Source organism: Nuphar pumila, chromosome 9, assembly GCF_984573655.1.
Source record: "Nuphar pumila chromosome 9, dmNupPumi1.hap1.1, whole genome shotgun sequence".
Taxonomy (NCBI): Eukaryota; Viridiplantae; Streptophyta; class Magnoliopsida; order Nymphaeales; family Nymphaeaceae; genus Nuphar; species Nuphar pumila.
In genome coordinates, this window is record NC_143257.1 from 124,173,353 (window position 1) to 124,193,636 (window position 20,284).

The following is a 20,284-nucleotide window of genomic DNA, read 5'->3' on the forward strand; positions in this document are numbered from 1 at the left end:
GTCTGGACGATCACCTCGTTGATCGCCACCTCCGCCATTCATGTAAAATGACTCAGTAAAATAATATTTTTTTATCATTTTTACATTGAAAAATTGCAGGTCTTAATAGGAACTCGGGTCAGGCCCATGTGTGGTATAAAATTTCACAAACAATACCCGGGTCCATGTATTAATCGGATCTTTGGGTCTAGACTCGGGTCTTAATCGAGTCTTCTTGTTTATTGTTTATCAATGTACCCCGACCGTATAGGGTTTGGTCCGGGTAAACCAGACCCGTTGACACCCTACTACTTCCAGACGATCCGATACCCCGACTGTCCACACACGGAATGCGAAACGTCGACCACCCGATGCCTATAAGAACCTTCTCCCTCTTTTTACGACTTTTCTTCTCTCGTGATTGCTTGAAGCCCTAATCCTAAAGTGTTGATCTCTGAAAACCGAAGCCGGTCGGAGATATGTGGCAGTTGCCGTACCGGAAAGCCGGCGACGTCGAGGGCGGGACGGCGCCGCTCTACCCGATGATGCTCGAGAGCCCCGAGCTGCGGTGGGAGTTCATCCAGAAGATCTACTCCATCCTCACCGTCCAGCTTCTCCTCACCGTCGCCGTAGCCGCCGTCGTCGTCACCGTCCACCCGATCGCCACCTTCTTCGTCTCGTCACCCGGAGGCTTCGCGCTGTACATCGTCATCATCGTCATGACCTTCCTCCGTGAGTCCCATTCCTTCCGATTCGTATCTGTTTTCCCTTTTTCGTTGGGATTTCGGTGATTTTTTTAGTTTGTTTTTGCGTCTTCCCTAGATTGCTGGTATTTTCTGTGATTTTTTCAGTTTTCCGTGGGTTTCTCTTTTTTTTTTTGAGAAATTTAGTGCTTTTTTTAGTATTTCATTTCTCCATTTTTTGTTTATCCGCGAAATTGATCGGTTTTTTCTTTCTTTTCTGTCTGTTCTGTGAAATCTCGATTTGTAGGGATTTTTACTGATTTTTTAAATTTTTGTTGTTGTAGTTTTGTGCCCTCTGTACTTCTATCATCAACGTCACCCGGTCAATCTCCTGCTTCTCGGTTTGTTTACGGTTTCCTTCAGCTTCATCATTGGCTTGACGTGCGCCTTCACCAGCGGTAAGTGAATCCTTGTCTTTCTCTCCTTTCGAACTTTAATTTTGAGTCTTCATTTTGTGTGTTCTCGATCATTGGTTCTTGATTTCCGTTGTATTTTTTTCATCTTTCAAATCCCACATATGCTTGTTGTATAACTGTTTACAATTTTGCAGTATATATATATATATATATATATATATATATATATATATATATATATATATATATATATATATATATATATATATATATATATATATATTGTTCTTGTGAGGTCACAAACAGCAAGGAACTCTAGTTCCTCTGCCCTTTCGAGCCCCCTGATTTGTGTTTTGGTTTACGAAGCCCCCCTTTCTTTTGGACCAATTCCGGCATTTTGTTGTGCTTTAGGAAATTTATATCTTTGGAGGGAACCCAATTTTTCTTCCAATAATAAACTTTTGTTTCAATGTAGCACATTCCTGTAGTTCTTACATGATTTTGCATCGTTCAAGGCCATAGTGACTCGATGATTTTAGCAGCCGAAGACCTGGTTTTGGTGGACTTCATTTTTTAAATCATAGTTATGCCTCTGATTGGTTTGTTATTATCATTGAAAATTGTTGTTAAGTAAATTGATTATGAAACCCCATGTCTCATCTATACACGGTGCATTTTTTGTTATCGTTGCATAATGTTCCGTTTGCTTCCCGGATCTCTAGATGTTCAGTATCTCTATATTTGGGCTCTGGCATCCTAGTAAACTTTACTCGTAGCCTAAATGCCACTTTCTTTCAGTATCAACTTACTTCGCTTTAAGATCACCGATTAAAAAATGTTTTCTCCCTTCTTTTGCTGGGTTATGATTGAAGCCCTAGCGATTGGGTAGTCTTGGTAGCCACGCCTTAGGGATAACTTCACTATATTTTTTGAACAAATTGTTTTTCTCAGGAAAATATTGGTAGATTTAAATTTTGAAAACATATAAAAATAGAATAAAAACATTAAAAGTAAAAAATATATGAAAATGTTAATAACACAATTATATCAAAATAAAATCATGAAAATAGGCGATATGTAGAAAATATCTTGATTTGTTCAAGACAGCATCAGCTTTTGAAAATATCATGATGCATTCATGATATTTTCAAAACATCACCAATTTTTGTTACTATGGTACTGATTCATTTGTTTGGTTAACTTGCTATAATTGATGTCTGTTTTGTTTTGAACGTAAAGTTTCCAAATGATCCTATTTTGAAATGCAATGTTTGTCTTGGCATCTCAAAGTTGTGAAAATTTGGTTGCTTCTGGGAACTTTAGTTTGAGTACCATAGTTTTGTAACTAGTTGTTGATACCAGAATCCACTATTGGACGTCCAAAAGAAGCTAGTAGAACAAGCTTTCAGTGGTTGGGTGACAAAATTCAAATGTCTGGGGTTTTATGTTGTGTTTTTCTTGAAATATGCTTGAGAACGATCTTCCTATGATACAACTTATTGTTAGAACCATATTAAAAAAATATTATTCTGGTTTTTCTGGGCAAGGGAAAAAATTTGCCAGATGTTTAATTATTTTGGGGACAAAAGATTCTGTACACAAAAAATTTGAAAACATAATAAACATAGGAAATAGGTTAAGTAATATTACAAGTTAATCGTGATGCATTAGAAATAGGTTAGATTTTGTAATTTCTTGGTGCAGTTCATGGCATGTTGTGTTGCGCAATATATGATTTTGAGAAATATAAAATCTTGCAGATATTTGTCAGTATGGTTGGTACCATAGTCACCTGTATCGTTAAAGGTAATTTATCGGCGAGGGTATTTCTCAGAGAGATTTTCAAAATTTGATAAATCTCAACCCTAAAAATATACAAAAACACTCATGCTAGCTCGGTTAGGTTGAATATGAGGCAAACTCATAACTCAAATCCGACCCATGTTTAGTTGTGTGACTTGAACAGGTTATTGAGTGAGACCTGATTGCCACATGGGAAGACTCCTTGAGATCAACTTTTGGTAACCTATGGTACTAGGTTTGGAAAGGGGAAATTGAAAAAAAAATATAAATAACAATCAAGCTAAGAAAATAATAAGTTTTGCATTATTTTTCTTTCAAAAATATAAAGAAACATGTTTTAAAGGTTTTAAAATATAAAAGAAACAAAAAAATAGGAAATGCAAACTTTAAAAAAAGAGTTTTTTTCAAAAAATATCTTGGTATTTTGTCGTCTTGGGATATTTTGAAAATATCGTGATATTACCTTTAATATTGGCTACCTTAAAATATCGGTATTTCTCATGATATTTTCAAATTATTGCCAATATAGGTGACAGTGGTTGGAACCTGATCCATAGGCATGGTAAGGCATACCATCAAACCATAATTCTGTGGAAGTTTTATACTATGATCTCCACATGCAGATAGTAGACTAGATTCTACAGGTTTCTTCTAGTCGAACATGTTCTCATGTTTTTAACTTTAGAATGCCTACCCTTAAAATGGCAGAACATGCTAATTTTGGTTTGAGTTACTCTTTTCTACCTCCCTAATCTTTTAATTCCTCTGCCTATTGTTATTCTAATTTCGCTGTACCCTTGCTGTTGTATCAGGCAAGGTCATCCTGGAAGCTGCAATCCTGACAACCGTGGTGGTTGTAAGCTTGACTCTCTACACATTCTGGGCTGCAAGACGAGGCCATGATTTCCAATTTCTTGGGCCATTCCTCTTCTGCTCATTGTTGGTGCTTATTGTCTTTGGCTTCATGCAGGTAAAAATCTGCAACTAAATATATCGTGCACTCACTGTTATTAGTTACTACCCGTATGCTTTCTCTTATCTAAAGATTGCCTGAACCATGATTCTGACTGTGTTTGTTTCATCAGGCTTTCTTCCCGTTGGGGCGGATCACCACTATGATCTATGGCTTGTTAGCGGCGATCATCTTCTGTGGGTACATAATCTATGACACAGACAACCTAATCAAGCGATACAGCTACGACGAGTACGTCTGGGCAACAGTCTCTCTGTATCTGGACATCATCAACCTCTTCCTCTCTCTGCTCACATTGTTCCGAGCATCTGATGGTTGATGTTCTATTCATTACAACCTAAAATTGTTATCTGCGATTTTTTTCTCTTGTTGACAGTTCTCGCCTCGAATTGGGAAGTTAAATGATGTCAGATCATGCCTTTTTATTTTCACTGTAAAGAGAAGAATGTAATTAGCATTATGGATTCAATGATTGGCATTTTTAAGTATGTATTCAACATGTACAGACTGGTTTATTTTGGGTTATGGTGTTGTTTTAGGTGGCGACCATTAAAAATGCTTTCTGGGATGTCACCATCTTGCATTGAATTAGTCGGGGTGATTACTCAAATTTCTGTATTGCTTTACTGAGGCAAACACAGTAGATTTACGTTGGTGCAAAGTGATTTTTGAGAAAGAGTATTGCGCTTTCAAAGCAAGATTTTGGAAAGCGTTCTTCCCACATACCTAAGAAGCTTTCAGTAACCACTCTGGAGTCTGGAACCAGAGAGAGAGAGAGCCGAAAGAGGATCAACATTATCACACATGAAGATCAACAAAATGTTGAACCCAACAAAATAGAAAACAAAACTAAAATATAGAAAAACAAAAGCAAAAGGAAAAGAAACTAATGCCAGCTAGCAACAAACAACAAAGCCAAGCTCAACCAGGATCCTCTGGAAAAGAAGGAACCATCGATGAGTGAACGTTGTTCAGACGGAAGGAGAGGTCTCTAAGATGCATACGTAGAATCGCGTATACATCAACCAAGATTTTATGGACAAGATTGTTAAGGATGACCGGAATTTGACGGAAAGTAACATCATTGCGTGCCATCCAAACAAACCACCAAGTAGTAAGCAACCATGTCTTTCAGATCAGTCTCCACCGCTTGCAACGTCTAATTTCAATAGGGCCTAGGAGCAGATCAAGCGCAAAAGACTCCTCTTTAACAATTACGTTTGGAGATCTCCACGTGCTATTAAATAGGGCCACGAAGATTGGGCAGGACCAGAATAAATGAAAAGTAGTTTCTTCAGCAGCTTGACACAGCACACACCAACTTGGGAACTGAAAGCCTAACTTCTTTAAATAACTGTGAGTCTGAACCCTATCATGCAAAATTAACCAAGCCAAGACCTGAGATCTTGGGGTAGGGCCCTTACCCCATAATGCACACTCAGGGAACCAATCTGCCCCTGGGGCGAGCAACGATCTATACACTTTATGGGTGTGGAACGCACCATTTGGTGCAATAGCCCAATGCAACCACTGATCATAATTACTTGTATCCCCAATTTGATCTCTGAAGGACGATAAGGCTCTCAGCCACATGCTTCGCAAGTGCGAGATCGCCAGCCCCCGGGTTCCATGACGAGAGTTAGATAAATCAGGAGCACCATATTTAGCATGAAGCAAACGAGCACAAGGAGAACCTGGTTGATGGGCCATCCAACATTGCTTGGCCACAAGAGCAATACTCCTCTGTCTTGGAGCAAAAACACCTAAGCCAGCCATACGCTTAGGTAACACCAACGTTCGCCAACCAACCAAATGGCGCTTACTCTTAAGCTGACACCCAGACCAAAGAAAATCCGTCATTAAACGACAAATCTGCTTCTCCACGCCCACCGGCATCACGAACATTGACATGAAGAATTCAGGGATAGAAGAAAGAACATGTCTGATTAAAGTCAGACGGCCAGCAATGGAGAGATAAGACGCCTGCCACGAAAAAAGCTTGTTTTTCACTTTTTGAATAGTTGGAGCCCAAGCAGGGGAAGATAGGCGCTTCACTTGTAACGGCAGGCCCAAATACGTCATCGGCAACTCAGAGATTGCACAATTGAAAATCCGTTGACCCGCTGCAAGCATAGGATACTGAACATTGAACATAGTAATAGAGCATTTGCTATCATTTAGGGAAAGCCCAGAAAGAGAAAGAAAAAACTGGAGAATAAGCTTGAATCTAAGCATTTGTTGCACGTTTGCTCGCCCAAAAATAATCATATCATCAGCATAAATAAGAATATGGTCTGAAAAATCCGAAAGATCTAGAGGATCTATCAGGCGCTTCTCCGCAGCACGCTTGAGCAACACCACGAGACCCTCAGCAATGACATTGAACAACAAAGGCGATAGAGGGCATCCTTGCCTTAGTCCACGCCCCAATTTGATCTGACCACCTCTAGTGCCGTTAATCTTAATCATGGCCTGAGCATTAGAGACCAATTCCCTCAGCCACCCAGAAAAACGACGACCAATGCCAAAATTGGATAACAATTGAAATAAGAAGGGCCAATGCACAGAATCAAAGGCTTTATGAAAATCTAATTTAAGAGAAAAATAGGCCTGACCACTAAGATGTAAGGAGTGAATGACTTCAGAGGCCAAGATGAATGAATGTTGAATCCTCTTATTGTGGATAAAGGCAAACTGAGAGTTAGAAAAAATTTGGTGAGCCACGACCTTCAACCTATTAGCTAATACCTTGGCAATCATCCGATAAAGGGCAGAGAGAGAGAGGGAGAGAGAGAGAGAGAGAGAGAGGGAGAGAGAGAGAATCCTGATATACATACCTATGCTGCCTCAAATGCCCCGAATGTGATGCTTTTTACCTCGACTAGATGATAATGCCAGAATCCTAACTCGTCATATGGGTGCATTAGCATGAAATGGGAATCTAGCACTTGTCCTGATTGGAGAAAATTGCCAGAAACATTTTCACCCAACTATATCCATTTGAACCTACAATTAGGAGGATTTTGTCAATGCTTAGAGTATGTGAGAAAAAAATTAACTAAAAAATGTAATGAAGATTAATATGGCTTACAATTAGGGGTGTCAATGGGTCTGGTTTACCCGGACCCATCCTGGACCAAACCCTATAGGGTCCAGGTATGGTGATAAATAAGAAGACCACATTAAGAACCAGGTCCAGACCTGAAGGTCCGATTAATACATGGATCCGAGTACAGTTTGTAAAATTTTATACCAGACCTGGGCCCGACCCGAGTTGCGATTAAGACCTGCAATTTTTCAATGTAAAAATGATAAAAAAACATTGTTTTACCGGGTATGGTCCGGGTCGGGTTCATGCAGTTCTTATTGGGCCTGGGTATGGTTTCTCTTATAATGGACTCGATCAGACTTGGGTCCTGACCTGATACCATACCCAAAAATCGGGTCCAAGTCTGGTTTTGCCTGGTCCAAACTAACAATTTCAGGATTCTGAGTGCTTTTGTCTTAACAAAAAATTCAGCCCTCTCAAATACTGCTCCATCCCCATTTTCCTTCAACTAATTATGTAAAAGAAAAACTATATTTTTATACTTTTTATTTTAAACAATGTAAATCATCCAAAAATATATAAATTAACTAAAATCACATGAAATGTATACATACCTCTTTCACAACAAATTGTGCAAAAGTTATCATTCATGTGGTGTCAGGACATTGCAATGCACAATTATCATTGTTTAGAATTCTTCATCTTTGTAACATAATCAGAATTAACCAATATTTTTATGTGAAAATGTTGTATGCATATCTTTTCTAGCTATTTTAACATTAAAAATTTCTCTAAATCATATTTGTGCCTCAAGTGTATTCCAATAGGCAACTAATAACCATAGTTGCATAGAACCTCTATTTTACCTTGTGTATCCCATTTCAGGCATACCAATACCTGATACTAGTTTGAAACTAGTTTTAAAAACACCATAATCAGTTTTAAAATGGCCAAAAACTGGGTTCTAAAGGTTCGTCCCTAAGAATATAAGAAACCAGTCCCTTGTACAAGTGAAACCAATACCAAACCTGATTTCATTCATAGAAAGTTGTGATCCTCAATTTCAGCTGCTTTGGACGGATGTAGAAGTTATCATTCAATCAAGCCTTTTCGTTTCTTTCTTTAATATTGTGAATGTATCTTATGGGGAGGCAGCAATGGTTGTGAGCTATATTCTTTTCTTGCTTCATCATGTTGATTATTTCTGCTGGAAAGATAAGCCACCTCATTGGCTACACCCTTTGGGGTGATTATTTGTATTTTTTTATTCAATGATCAATAGATATTGGGGTAAAATCCCCAATATTTTCTTCTAAAACAAGGAAAAATTTATCAGAAGGCTTCTTTCACATCAATTGAGGCTGTCGGTTATTTGTTTTTCTTCAATCTAGACTTGATTTTTATACTTTTTATATTTATCTCATAGTTGAAATTTGGGAAGACATGCAAGATATTATAATTGCATATACTTTTCACAAATTCTTGCAAAAGCCGGCTCTTGCATCATTGACTATATTTAGGGATGGCAGTGGACCGGGGGGGGGGGGACAAGGTCCCTACCCCCGCCCTGTTTCAAAATCCGAACCTTCATCCTTGCCTCCATCCCCGCACGGGGATGGATTTCAACCTCCACCCCCGCCTCCATTTCCGTTTCAAACGGGGCAAGGGTCATCCCTTAAAGGATTGGGGACGGGGCGGGGCTAGGCGGGGATTGGGACAGGACAGGGCGGGGCGGGGAAAAGCTTAAGTCCATCTCCGCCTCCATCCCCGCACGGGGATAGATTTTAACCTTCATCCCCGCCTCCATCCCCGTTTCATGCCCTTCATCCCCGGTCCAAACGGGGTGAGGTGGGGTGAAGCCTCGTTGTCCCCCGGTCCACTGCCATCCCTAACTATATTAGCTGAAGATTGTTCTATGTTTTTTTTATTCAGTTATTATTTTAAAACATTTTTACATATAGCATGAAATATTGCATATACGGTGAGAGGGCTTACGCTTGGCAGTATTTTTTTTTGTAAATCTCCCATTTTTTGGAAAAAATATTGAAGAAATGGAAAATAAATTTTTATAAATAAATAATAAAAAAAACACATGATTTTTATGATAAATAGCTGGTAAAAATATAAGTATCGATATGTATGTTTCAGATGAAAAAATTACGAGAAATTGAAAACATCGCTACAAATTGCCGTTTTTAACTTTCAGGTAATTTCTCACGACACGAGAATTTCATAAATCTCGTGAGATTTTTCCGTGGTGGTCAATAGTGACAGAAGTAAAAAAAATAGCAAAATTTTGGCAGCAGCAGCTAAAAACTCATAAAAAGTATTTTTTTTTTAAATCTCACATTTTTGGGGAAAAATATCGAAGAAATGAAAAATTAATTTTTATAAATAAAAAAATACATGATTTTTATGATAAATAGCTGTTTTTTTTAGAATGACGTTGAAATATAGTGTTAGTGTTGGCAACACTATTCCCAATGCAGTGCCTTGCAAGTTGCAGCAGCACTGCTCTACACAACAGGTGCTAGGGAAACCAGAATCCGCTGTTCCCAAGCAGTAGAGGGCATTGGGAAAACCACAGCGCACCTCCAGTTCAAGGCTTCCAAACAGAGCCTTATTTGTAAAGGAGCTGAAAATGTTGAATGAGAGGATGAAGGCTTGGCAACTCCCCCTCTATTTTTCCCGAAGCCAACTGTCATGACCGGATCCAAAGTGGATCTTTTTGTTATATTATTGATTCTCATCATTTCCCAAACCTCTGCCTTTACTTTTTCTTTTCAGATAATCGAAGAAAATCACCTCACTCATTCATGGGGCATGAGTTTCGAATTCATGACATCCATTCATACTATCAAGTCACCCCTTCCCGTCAGATGATCAGAGCAATGTTGTCAGTATCGGAATCGGACGAGTATCATTTGGCCAACTATTCAGGTGAATTGGCCGACACTGATTCTCAAGTGAATGGTTCTGAATCGGCCAAAATATAATTTAAAAAATTATTATGTGTCAATCAGAACATGATCCGTGTTAAAGCTTTTAAAATAGTATTAAAACTAAAATTTAAGCTATTTTTTTACATTTATTAAAAAATAGACAATTCAGGTCATATCGTATCAATTTTCTGGCTATACAATACGTATACGTTGATACTGACAACACAGGAGCAGAGCCCTCTAGGAGTACAGAATTTTATCCACAAGGCAGACTCATACCAGTTATACAAATATACATGTATTGAAGTCATGAGGTAACAGCACATGGAATGTTCACAATCCCCTCCCAACATACGAGTTGAGCCCTCTTAATTTTTATGTGATAGTACTCGTAACAACAAAGTTGCACACATTTCTGGATTCTTGATGTTTGAAATTTCAGAATTTTAAAACTTGCTAGATGCTTGACAGAGCACGCGTGAAAAACTTTATTCAATAATTGTATTGCTTTTTGGCGTGTCATTTGAACAGAATACTCAATCCAACGGCTAATTGGCATTTTGGGGATTCTGAAAAATAAACAGAATGGAAGTTCTGATTGTTATCCATGATCTGTAACAGTAAAAGGCAGGGGAATCTAGGCTTTGCTTTTTTGACCATTCCAATGTCGAGTGAAGGGTCGCTTTTTTTGTTGTAAAAGAGGGTGACAACTTAGCAAAACATAGAACCTCTCTTACTCTTTTTGTACACAACTGGTAGACCAAAAAGAAAAAGAAGCCACTGAATTACAATTTTACAGAACAAAGAAGAGCCACCATTAAGGACCACAATGTACCTTCCTTTTCCCTTTTTCTTTATAAAAATGAACAAGAAAATCTATGAAGTGGGCCACGGAGGATCCTATGAAATCCTCACAGAACAGAAGGTTGTTTTGATTGGTCAGGCTGTCACCCCGGTCGTTTCTTCTCTCTGGCGATGCTGAGCAGCCTTGACACCCCTTTAGTCCAGATCTCGTATTCCTTTTGATTCCTGCACTCAAATTCGATCACTCCACGAGCTGCTGTTCTCAGTCCGAAGTATCGCCGATGCTCGCCGCCTTCGAGCAAGTGCCTCCCTGGCCATGCTTGAACATCCTTGCAAACCTCCAGTACCACATCTGGAATCATGATATGATATAGCTATTAACATTTTGTAGAGTAATTTTACTTGCAATTGCTGAGCTGTCAAGAATAGAAGAGAGAAACGAGATGATGGTATTACTCTTTTTTTTCTTGGTGAATGTTCCTGCTACATGCCTACTTTTCATCTTAAGAATCACCTGAATCCACATGCATTTGCAGGCATAAAGTCACAATCATGGTCACAAAGCAAAAACTTAAAAAAAAGTGAAAAAATGGAAGAAAATGTGGAAAAAATACCTGCCCCAATTTGTTGATATAAACTGAGACTAGCTTCCAGTGAAGGTCACCTGCATCAGTAACATTTCCAAAATCAGATAGGTAACAATATTAAATAAATATATATATAATATATATATATTGAACTTGAAAGCTCAGTTCCTCAAACTCATATAGTCCTAAAGTCTTTCAAAAACAGTTGCAGGTTAGTTGAATTGTGAATTATTGTAAGTGATAGAATTCTTACCCTTCCTGGTGCGTTTGAGGAGTTCCCCTCCTCTTGCCAACAATTCTTGAGAGCAAACGCCAAAGAAATTCTCCTCAGGTGCAGGCTCCTCATTGAAGGAAGAATAATGGTTGTTATGGTTTTTGTTCATCCCTTTCTCGACTGGTATCACTGCTGCTATGTTCCACACGTCCTTGAGAGCTCTTGCCTTTAGAGTTGCTACCCCACGCAAAGCTGCACCATTTGAAAGAACTGATTAAACAAGCTTATTAGAACAAACAGACCAGATGTACCCAACATGAAATATTGTTTGTTTCAGCAAAAACCCACAATAATCAGTATTCTTCCATCGTCCAGTCAAGTTTCATTTTGAAGCCTGGGTCTAAAAAGCCCATTTTTGCTATTTGGGAAATAGTGTATCAAACAGCCATTCCCATACCTAACCCAAGGAAGCTGCTTATGAATTTCAAGCATTCACTGCAGCCTTCAGAAATAGACCATCATGAGAATATGCAAAAGATTGAAACCCCCACAGATAAGGTTTAGTTGAATACAGCACACCAGTATCATTGTCTAGTTCCTCAAGTCAATCAAGTCTATGTGAAGATATTCGCCCCGTTCCTCAGTCCATACAATTGTAACAACAGGATTGAGTCTAAGTCCATGGCTATCAGTGATTTCATCAAAATTTATCCAATTATGCATGCTACGTGGTCATCATATTCACACAACATGAATCACTGACTTGTAGGTAGCACTGGCACATTTGCTTCGGTCACAGGTGGATTAAATAATCACAGCTGAGAATCGAAAAGCTGTGGTTGTTGGTCACAAGATCAGCCTTGTGACCAACTTTCATAGGATTCAAGGAAGAAGCATTCTCAAGTGAGAATTACAACCACAGCTTGCACTTTCTCATGTTTCACTAAACTTGAGATGCTGTTGTGATTGTGATTTGCAATCACAGGAAGCAGAAAAAATAGGCTTTCATTATTCATCCAAGGAAGTCTGCTGCTGTTGAATCTCTACATAACTGAGTCCTAGGCCAAGACCCTGGCCTATTGCAAGCATGATCCTATCATATGAAAATAAGGACGCTCAAGTGAAGGAAACAGTGTGTGACCTGTAGCGGCCGCAGCGGTTAATGTCATAATATCAGAGGCATTTCTGACGTTAACTGCTGAATTGATCACGGAGGTCAGGTGTTCTCGTTCAGCACCCAATGATTCTGCAGACTCGACACATTGTGCTGCTACCAGAGTGGCCGCGGACGCGACGGCTGTATCAGTCTTAGATTGTTCATCTTTGGAGGAAGCAGCAGTTGCTGCTGCAATTGCCGCTGTGGCTGCTGCTACGCATGCAACAGACACAGCAGCATGAACCTGGGCATTGTGCGTTCGAGCCTCTTCTTTCTTCTTCTCTCTCATGTCTTTCAGCCACCTCCCCACTGTCTTGCCTCTGTAGTGTGCTTGTACTGTGTTGCTCAGCCGGCAGAACTGCAATTGAAACAAACACATTCTCAGCAACAGCCAATCTTAAGCGCCAAATTTTGCTGATTCTTAGCTGAGTCTAGGCTAGATGAATGTGTAAAGAAATAGCATTTGAGAAGGACTTCAAGACTCAAGATCAAAGCAAGACAAAGAATCCGATGATACAGGTCCAGTTAGTTTCAAAGACTTGGCCTTAGCATCATGGTCTTTTTGGATGCAGCTTGAACTAGTTTGTGCTTCCAGCATACAGGTATAAACCAACTTAATTAACCAGCAGATGACTTAATTGCTGAAAGGAAAGTAAACCAACATGCTTAGTCATGCTTGGCTTGGCTTGGCTCGAAAAAGAATGTAACCAAGTTCATAACTGTATAACATTTTTTCAGCACAGAATTAGAACCAATGTTGTCAAAATCGATTTCTGAACAGAATCAGTTTTCAAAGAAGATTCATAGAATCAGCCAATTTAGGTTTGAATCGAATTGAGCTGAATCTGTCAATTTAATTTTTTTAATTAAAAGAACATGAAAAAAAACAAAAAATTAAAAGAAAGGCCAATTCAATGCTTATTTTGCTGATTCATGGTTGAATCGGCTTATTTTAGAGTAGGGCCCAACAATTTGGGGCCAATTCGATTCTGATAACATTGATTCGAGCTCCTGAACCCAAGTCATGTACTAAACCAAGTAGATTCCTGCAGGGACCAACTGAGCCTAGTCACAATTGATGGGCTCAAAACCATTGTTTGGAGCTCAGAGTGTCCAACAGAGACCAGGTAGACCAATGAATTGAACTCAACTATATACAACCCCACTGAGTGAATTGACCTCACCGAGCATGCACCATGAAGAGCCCATTAATGACTATATACAAACCGAGTCAGGGGCCAAAATCCCGTCTTATCTATATATATATTCAAACATCCAAATTCCAAAGTTGGTGGAAGGAAGGCAGTAGAACAGAGGAATGGAGTGAGGTTACTGTAGTTTTTTGTCAACATTGGTTTATGGGTAAAATTGTATACAGGAACTGGGGGAAGCACAATAGTCATGGACCTGTCATCCTGGACAAACAAGTAGGGGACTAGGAAGAAAGAGAGAAGGGTACCGCAGGTTTCGTGCGGGAAGACAGAATAGAATAGAATAGCTGTGTACGTCAATTTACAGCACGAGAATCCAAAAATACAGAATCTCGTAAAATTAATGGGTGGGGCCAGAGTGTTTAGGAATTGCCAAAAGGGAACACGTAAATATTTTCCTTTGTTTGACGTATGGAGAGAGAGAGAGAGAAACACCCACCAAATTATTAGGCGAAAATTAACGTTAGAAAAAAAAATGGAATATGAGAGAGAGAGAGAGAGCAAACCTTAAGATCGTCCATCTCGGAGGGGGAAAGAGGAGGGCTGTCGGTGAGGGACCCACCGTTCAAGGGCCCGCTGCTGTGGGAGAGCCTCCCTGAGGTTCGAGGGGATACGTCCTGGTGCATAAAGAATTACAGGAGAGGGTTAGGAGTGGCAAAAATCAGGGTCTAATTTTCATCGATAATTCAATATTTCATTTAAGAGGGAACAAAAGCACAGCAAAACAAAGCTTTATTTTTTTATAATCATTTCACACAATAACACCAAATCGAAAAAGCAGAGAGAGAGAGAGAGAATATTATCAAGGTTGGGACCGCTCTCTAACTTTCTTTTTGGGTGATGGGAGTAAAGTAGATGGATGCAGCAGAAAGAGATAAATATAAATCATGAGCCAACTAAAGGAAACAACCAAATAATAGCAAGGCAGGGGAGGAAGAAAAAAAACCTGCTCCCTTGTTCTTTAGCTCCTTTAGCTCATAAACTGATAAAAGCACTCGAATACGGAGGGAAAAAGAAACACATAAGAACAAAAAAGAACACGTTCAATAGCAAAACCCCATTTATTTTATACACTTCCCCATGAGAAAGCATTCAATTGTACACAAGAATAAAAACGCAAAACAGGACACCAACCTCAATCATAAAACTCCGCTTCCAGATACCCTCTTTAATTCCATTTCATACAAAATACAGCCCGCAGTATCTCCACACACACACACACACTAAAACCCAGAAAATGAATATAAAAAAAAAAAACTTCACACAAACCAAAGAACTCCATCGCCTCACTTCTTCTCGCCTTCTCTTGTTACGTCAACCACTAAAAAACAAAGAACCATTCCAAACTCCCCCATTTCTCCCCATAAGACAAGAATTCCTCAACACACCAACTCAAGGAAACCAAAAGGCAAGAAGAAGAAGAAGAAGATCAAGGAAATCAAATAAAACTGACAATAACACTGCCACAAACAGGCTCAACACCATCAAAGCAACAATCAACACACCAACATAAGAAAATGGCAGCGAGTTAAGAGAGAGAGTTTCAAGTGATAAAAGAGTCCTCCCTTACTACAAGGAGAGGGAAGTAGTTACTCACAGACTGAGACATGATCCTCTCGAGGACGAGCTGGGAGGTGACGGAGGAGAAGAAGGAGAAGGGGTTTCCGGCGGCGACGGCCGGAGAGGGATCCTCCAATTCCCCGGCGATATCCTCAGGGATGGCGGCGGAGCTCTGATTGGGCTTGGGGAGGGTAGAGGATGGGCAGCAGACGGCCTTGGACGCCTCCAATGCCGACACGCTCCACGATCTTGCCAGGAACTCCATGGGCTCCGTCGGACCCTCCGGAGGCTCGAAGGCCGCCGGCCTCGAGCTCTCTGGCGGGGTGGTGGAGGCAGAAGAGGCGGAGGAGGAGGAGGAAGTGATCGACATGGTGGTGATTGTGTTTTCTCCCATTGAAAGGCCACGGTAGGGAGGAAGGAGTAGGGGCATGCATTTATAGTTTTATGCCCAGACGGGTGGTAGAAAGAGAAACAAGAGAGACAGAGAGAGAGGTGGCTTTTTGTAAATAGGTTGAATGAAAAAAGTAGTTTATGATTTATCCATGAGTGTCTTTGTACTAAAATGATAATATTTTTGTACTATTCCCAAACATATGTGCTATGTCACAAGGACATACCATATTGGGTATGTGTCCCTTGTTACATGATCGGACACCCTATGACGCATCATAAGAACGTTATTTTATTGTATTTTATGTTTTAATGATTTTTAATAGTGTTACTATTGAATGAAGTTGTCCTTTAATATATTGAAATATCTCATTTATTTTTTATTGATTAAAATTTAAAAAATCGGTGTCCTTGTGTCTTGTATTTCAAAAATTTTACAAACTCCATATTAGTGACAATACTAGTTAGGTGAGCAACTATAAGCGCCTTCTTAAGGCGAGAAACGTTGTGGAGAAAACTGGCTTCTCATTTGTGGGAAACGTGTTTTTTCTCTTGCATTCCTTTTGTTTTCCACTTAATTCTTATATTTTTTCACTTTCTTCTCCCCTTATATATTTTCTCTTTGCTTCTATCTTGTTATTGTGTTTTTATGTTAATATTTATATTTTTGTTTTTTCCCACTTTTTTTTGTTTTTGCTTCTCTCTTATTTCCTTCACGTTTCTCTTTTGGCTTTTTATACGCTTTCAAAATGAATTTAACTTCACACTTTATACTAATTTTTAGCACTCAATTCCCTACTTCTGCTTCATACATCAATTCTCTCATCCATTTCGCTTCCTAGTAACTATGTGAGCAACAGCCAACCATGCAGTTAATCTTAAACAAAATATTTTTTGATCTCCATGAACAAAATATCAAAGCTTTTGTCATCATGAAGTGCAGATCCATACTTTATACTATTCAGAGATGAGCCCTTTGTCTCTGTGTTTTCACGTAGATAAATTATTTTCAGATGAAGTCAAATTTCATGATGGGCATGCCTACTTGATAGCCACCCATCTTGGCGTTTATTCGAGATGAGTGTGGTGTCCATCTATATTAAAAATGACCTCAAGTTTTCAAGGTTACGTCCACTTCTGAATTATGCTAAAGTTTTCAAGGTGCCATATTAAAATTTTTCCTACGGTCACTTGTGAAAAGAAAGAAGGCTCGGGGGGAGACAACAGGGTGCCATGTTTGTTAATTTTTCTGTTAAATTAATTTAATATTATTTTGGTTTTATGTGGATTTCTACTTTTGTGGCAACATAACCCATTGATGATCATTAGCGGTTTTGTTGTCATCTTCAGCAACTTATTCGTAAATGCTCTCATGCAAGATACCATGCACCGAAACATGTTTGATTGCTTTCTTTTCTAAAGGCAAACTGGAGTGAGGCAGACCCCTACCATTTATACAAGTATACCATTGGGTCTTGAACCTGCAACGTCCCAACACAAGGTGACTTAAAATAGCTGCTCCTACCAAACAAGCTGAGCTACAATGCTTCTTTCCAACTTGGATCGGACAAAATCTGAACTTAAATAGTTCTGGGTTTGCCCAAAATTTGAATACATGGATGATTTATCAGTATTGAAAATACGGATATGATGTCGTTTTGGATCTGATTTTTGCAGATTGTTTACTGTTTTATATCTAGATCCAACTTATATCTCACAATAAAGTTTCTAATAAGGTTTTATTGTTGGAGTGTAAAGTCTGATATAAATATTTAATTTTTGCAAATTCAACTTTGCATTTAAGTGTATCGAGTTGAATGATACTAAAACCTAGGTTCAAACCAGGTTTTAACTAAAACCTGGCTAATTGAAAAGGCCCCCTCCCTCAAGGTTTGCAACATGGTTCATCGTGCCCTCACCCTACCTCTCCAACACATTCAACTCTCTTTCTCTCTCCCCTCACCCTACCTCTATACACCTGGGTGGGTGGTACAGGCCAGCAGCCACTTACTGGCCGAAAAATGGCTGAAAAACTCAAAATTACTCTTCTTCTTTTTTCAGAGATGGCTGGTAGGCCATTTTCTACCCAGCTACCAGGCCAGCCACAGCCAGCCATTCTCTTTTTTTTTCTTTCACTTTTTTGTTTTTGTGACCAAAAACCTTAAAATCTAAACATCCCAAAAAGGCTAGTTTTTGACAATCCAAGTTTGCCAAAAAAATGATTGGAGGCAAAACCAGGCTTGCCAAAAAACAGGTTTTAGCCCTTGTCATCCAAAATGCCCGGTAATGAAGTTGTTAATCCATTTAAAATTGGAGAACCAATCATACGGGATCTGCTAAAAAAGCTTCTCACTATTGATTTTCACGTGAAAAATGGGTCAGATTTTAAATGAGTTTTAAACTAACTACGATACTTATTTTTGTTTCAACCTAAACCAAAACCTAAATGTATTTGTCCTGTGTCTAACCCAACTTTACATATATGCTAATTCAAAATCTAAAATATGGTAAGATCCACTTTGGATCTGGGTCAGAACTCCGATCCGATTTGATCATTGGTAAGTAAGTAATGTCTAAGGGCAGGTGGACGTAAGTAAGCCCATTCAACCGAAGCAGGTTATATGTTCCCCCACCCCCGAACAGGGCAGTTAGCTACATCTCATGTTCGGTGAATCATCGGGGGGGGGAACATACACCACCCTCTCCCATTCAACGTAGGAGAGAGGGCACCCTCCCTTTGGGGGTGCAAAACCTCAGTTTTCAAATATTTAAAATAAGCTGTTATCTTTTTACCAAAATACTCAGATAAGCATACGTCTTACATCACCTAACTCTTTAGAATGACATTTTTAGTCTCATTATTTCTTTAAAATTATTGAATGCCACTTCTATAGCTCTTCATTTTTGTCCCAACAAGGCCAAAATAAATAGTTTCAAAGCGTAAAATTGGTAAGCAATTTCTTGAAAAGTTAGGCGCTTTTCTTCTATATTTGAAAAACTGAGATGCCTAAACGTAAATTGTGTTGGCTATGTCTTACGAGGGGAACAGTTCTGTGGCGTTTGGGTTGTCTGCACCCGACCACCCCTGAGAAGCTACAGAGAGAGAGGGCACCCTCCCTTTGCGGTTTCGGGCATCTGCAAAAAGAGATGGAAGCTCTGGAGAAGGAGACAGGGCGTGGTAGGGCGCGTGCTTGGGACGTCATCATCCCTTCCTTATCTCTTGATACTTAGCTGTCTAAGCGTGTTTGTGTGCAGGGGTGCAAATGGATCAGGTTCAGCTAGACATTCGATCCTAATCTGACACTTTATTTTTTCGAATACAGGTTTCTGCAATAAGTTTGGAATCTTATTCAAGTCGGAATTGGATCAGTGTTTTATCTCAGTTCTAAGTTTGGATTTGAATTAACTCTGATTTATTAGCTTCTTTTTCTACTTAGGGCATGTTTTCAATGTCATGTGATTTCCTCAATATCCTGTGACTGTAAATCACAATCACAATGGGTTCTCAAGGTTAATGAACATGGGAAAAGTTTTCAAGGTTAATGAACATGAGAAAAGTAGAAGTTGTAATTGTGATTGTGATTGGCAGCTATATATGATTATTTTTTACTTGGAATATTGTAAAAGTTAGTCACAAGATTGACCGTGTGGCCAACAATCATAGCTTCTACTTTCTTCCCCGTGATTGATCATCCCAGTATGTGACCAAGTTTAACTTTGCTCATAAATTGTTTAACTTTGCTCATCACTGTTGTGAGACTTCAAGCTATGTTGATATAAATTCTTAAGGCCCTGTTTGGAAACTAGCAGCTGGGATGGAAAGTGACAGCTGCCAAATCCTGGATTTGGCTCAATTCGATGCTTTAGTGTTAATACAATGCCACTTCTCACCCCAAATGCATTAACTTCCGTTCCAGCTACCAGTTTCCAAACAGCCACCAGGCGGTAGTTTGATCAACTTTTTGCCAAACGCATTAATAACTCCTATCCCAGTTCCTAGATTCCAAACAGGCCCAAAAGTTTTCCAAATTTATGAACTTTCAATCTGACCGAAGCTTAAAACATGCTCTAGGATAATCAAAACCACTCTCCACTGTCAAATTTCATTAAGATCGTGTTTGGATACTTAGGCATTGAGAACAATCACGATTCAAGACTACAAACGATCTCCAATGTTCTCGGACCAATGGAATGACCTTGACATGGAGATGTTGAGTTTGAAGAGAAAGCCACAGCTGCTACTTGTTGCCACACTAAGGTAGGCTGGTTAACGAGCTGAACGAGCCGAGCTCAATGTCATGGTGAACTCGAGTTAAATGAGCCGAGCTCAATGTCACGATGAGCTCGAGCTCGAGCTCAAGCTGACTTGTTTACAAGTAAAAAATACAATGTTTTCCAAGATAGAAAATAAAAGATTATGCAATTGAGACATCATAATTAACTGGCTTGATAGTAAAGTACAACCTTTTTGTTTTATATCTAAGCCTGTGCAAGTTGCAGTACTTTCTCAGTATTGT

General features: G+C 39.2%; 2 protein-coding genes across 2 annotated transcripts; one reads left to right on the forward strand and one right to left on the reverse strand.

Moving 5' to 3' along the window:
• The first annotated feature begins 386 nt into the window (after positions 1–386).
• On the forward strand, positions 387–4,410 carry LOC149829257 (protein LIFEGUARD 2-like). Its single transcript, XM_090017321.1, has 4 exons — positions 387–711; positions 1,007–1,120; positions 3,694–3,851; positions 3,967–4,410. The coding sequence occupies exons 1-4, from the start codon at positions 459–461 to the stop codon at positions 4,171–4,173; spliced, it is 732 nt and encodes a 243-aa protein (XP_089873447.1). The 5' UTR covers positions 387–458; the 3' UTR covers positions 4,174–4,410.
• Positions 4,411–10,159: 5,749 nt separating this feature from the next.
• On the reverse strand, positions 10,160–15,747 carry LOC149829258 (VAN3-binding protein-like). The gene is made up of 8 exons (XM_090017234.1): positions 15,415–15,747; positions 15,289–15,291; positions 14,324–14,434; positions 12,592–12,964; positions 11,490–11,702; positions 11,264–11,313; positions 11,106–11,163; positions 10,160–11,001 (listed from the first exon to the last, which is right to left on the reverse strand). The coding sequence occupies exons 1-8, from the start codon at positions 15,745–15,747 to the stop codon at positions 10,793–10,795; spliced, it is 1,350 nt and encodes a 449-aa protein (XP_089873360.1). The 3' UTR covers positions 10,160–10,792.
• Between the last annotated feature and the right edge of the window lie 4,537 nt (positions 15,748–20,284).

Bases quoted from the DNA above. Each gene is read 5' to 3' on its own strand.
- LOC149829257 (XM_090017321.1), top strand. From the start codon at position 459: ATGTGGCAGTTGCCGTACCGGAAAGCCGGCGACGTCGAGGGCGGGACG. The intron at 1,121-3,693 runs GTAAGTGAATCC...CTGTTGTATCAG, and splicing joins GACGTGCGCCTTCACCAGCG to GCAAGGTCATCCTGGAAGCT. The intron at 3,852-3,966 runs GTAAAAATCTGC...TTGTTTCATCAG, and splicing joins TTGTCTTTGGCTTCATGCAG to GCTTTCTTCCCGTTGGGGCG.
- LOC149829258 (XM_090017234.1), bottom strand. From the start codon at position 15,747: ATGTCGATCACTTCCTCCTCCTCCTCCGCCTCTTCTGCCTCCACCACC. The intron at 11,314-11,489 runs GTAAGAATTCTA...TTACTGATGCAG, and splicing joins CCTCAAACGCACCAGGAAGG to GTGACCTTCACTGGAAGCTA. The intron at 11,164-11,263 runs GTATTTTTTCCA...ATGTGGATTCAG, and splicing joins ATATCAACAAATTGGGGCAG to GTGATTCTTAAGATGAAAAG.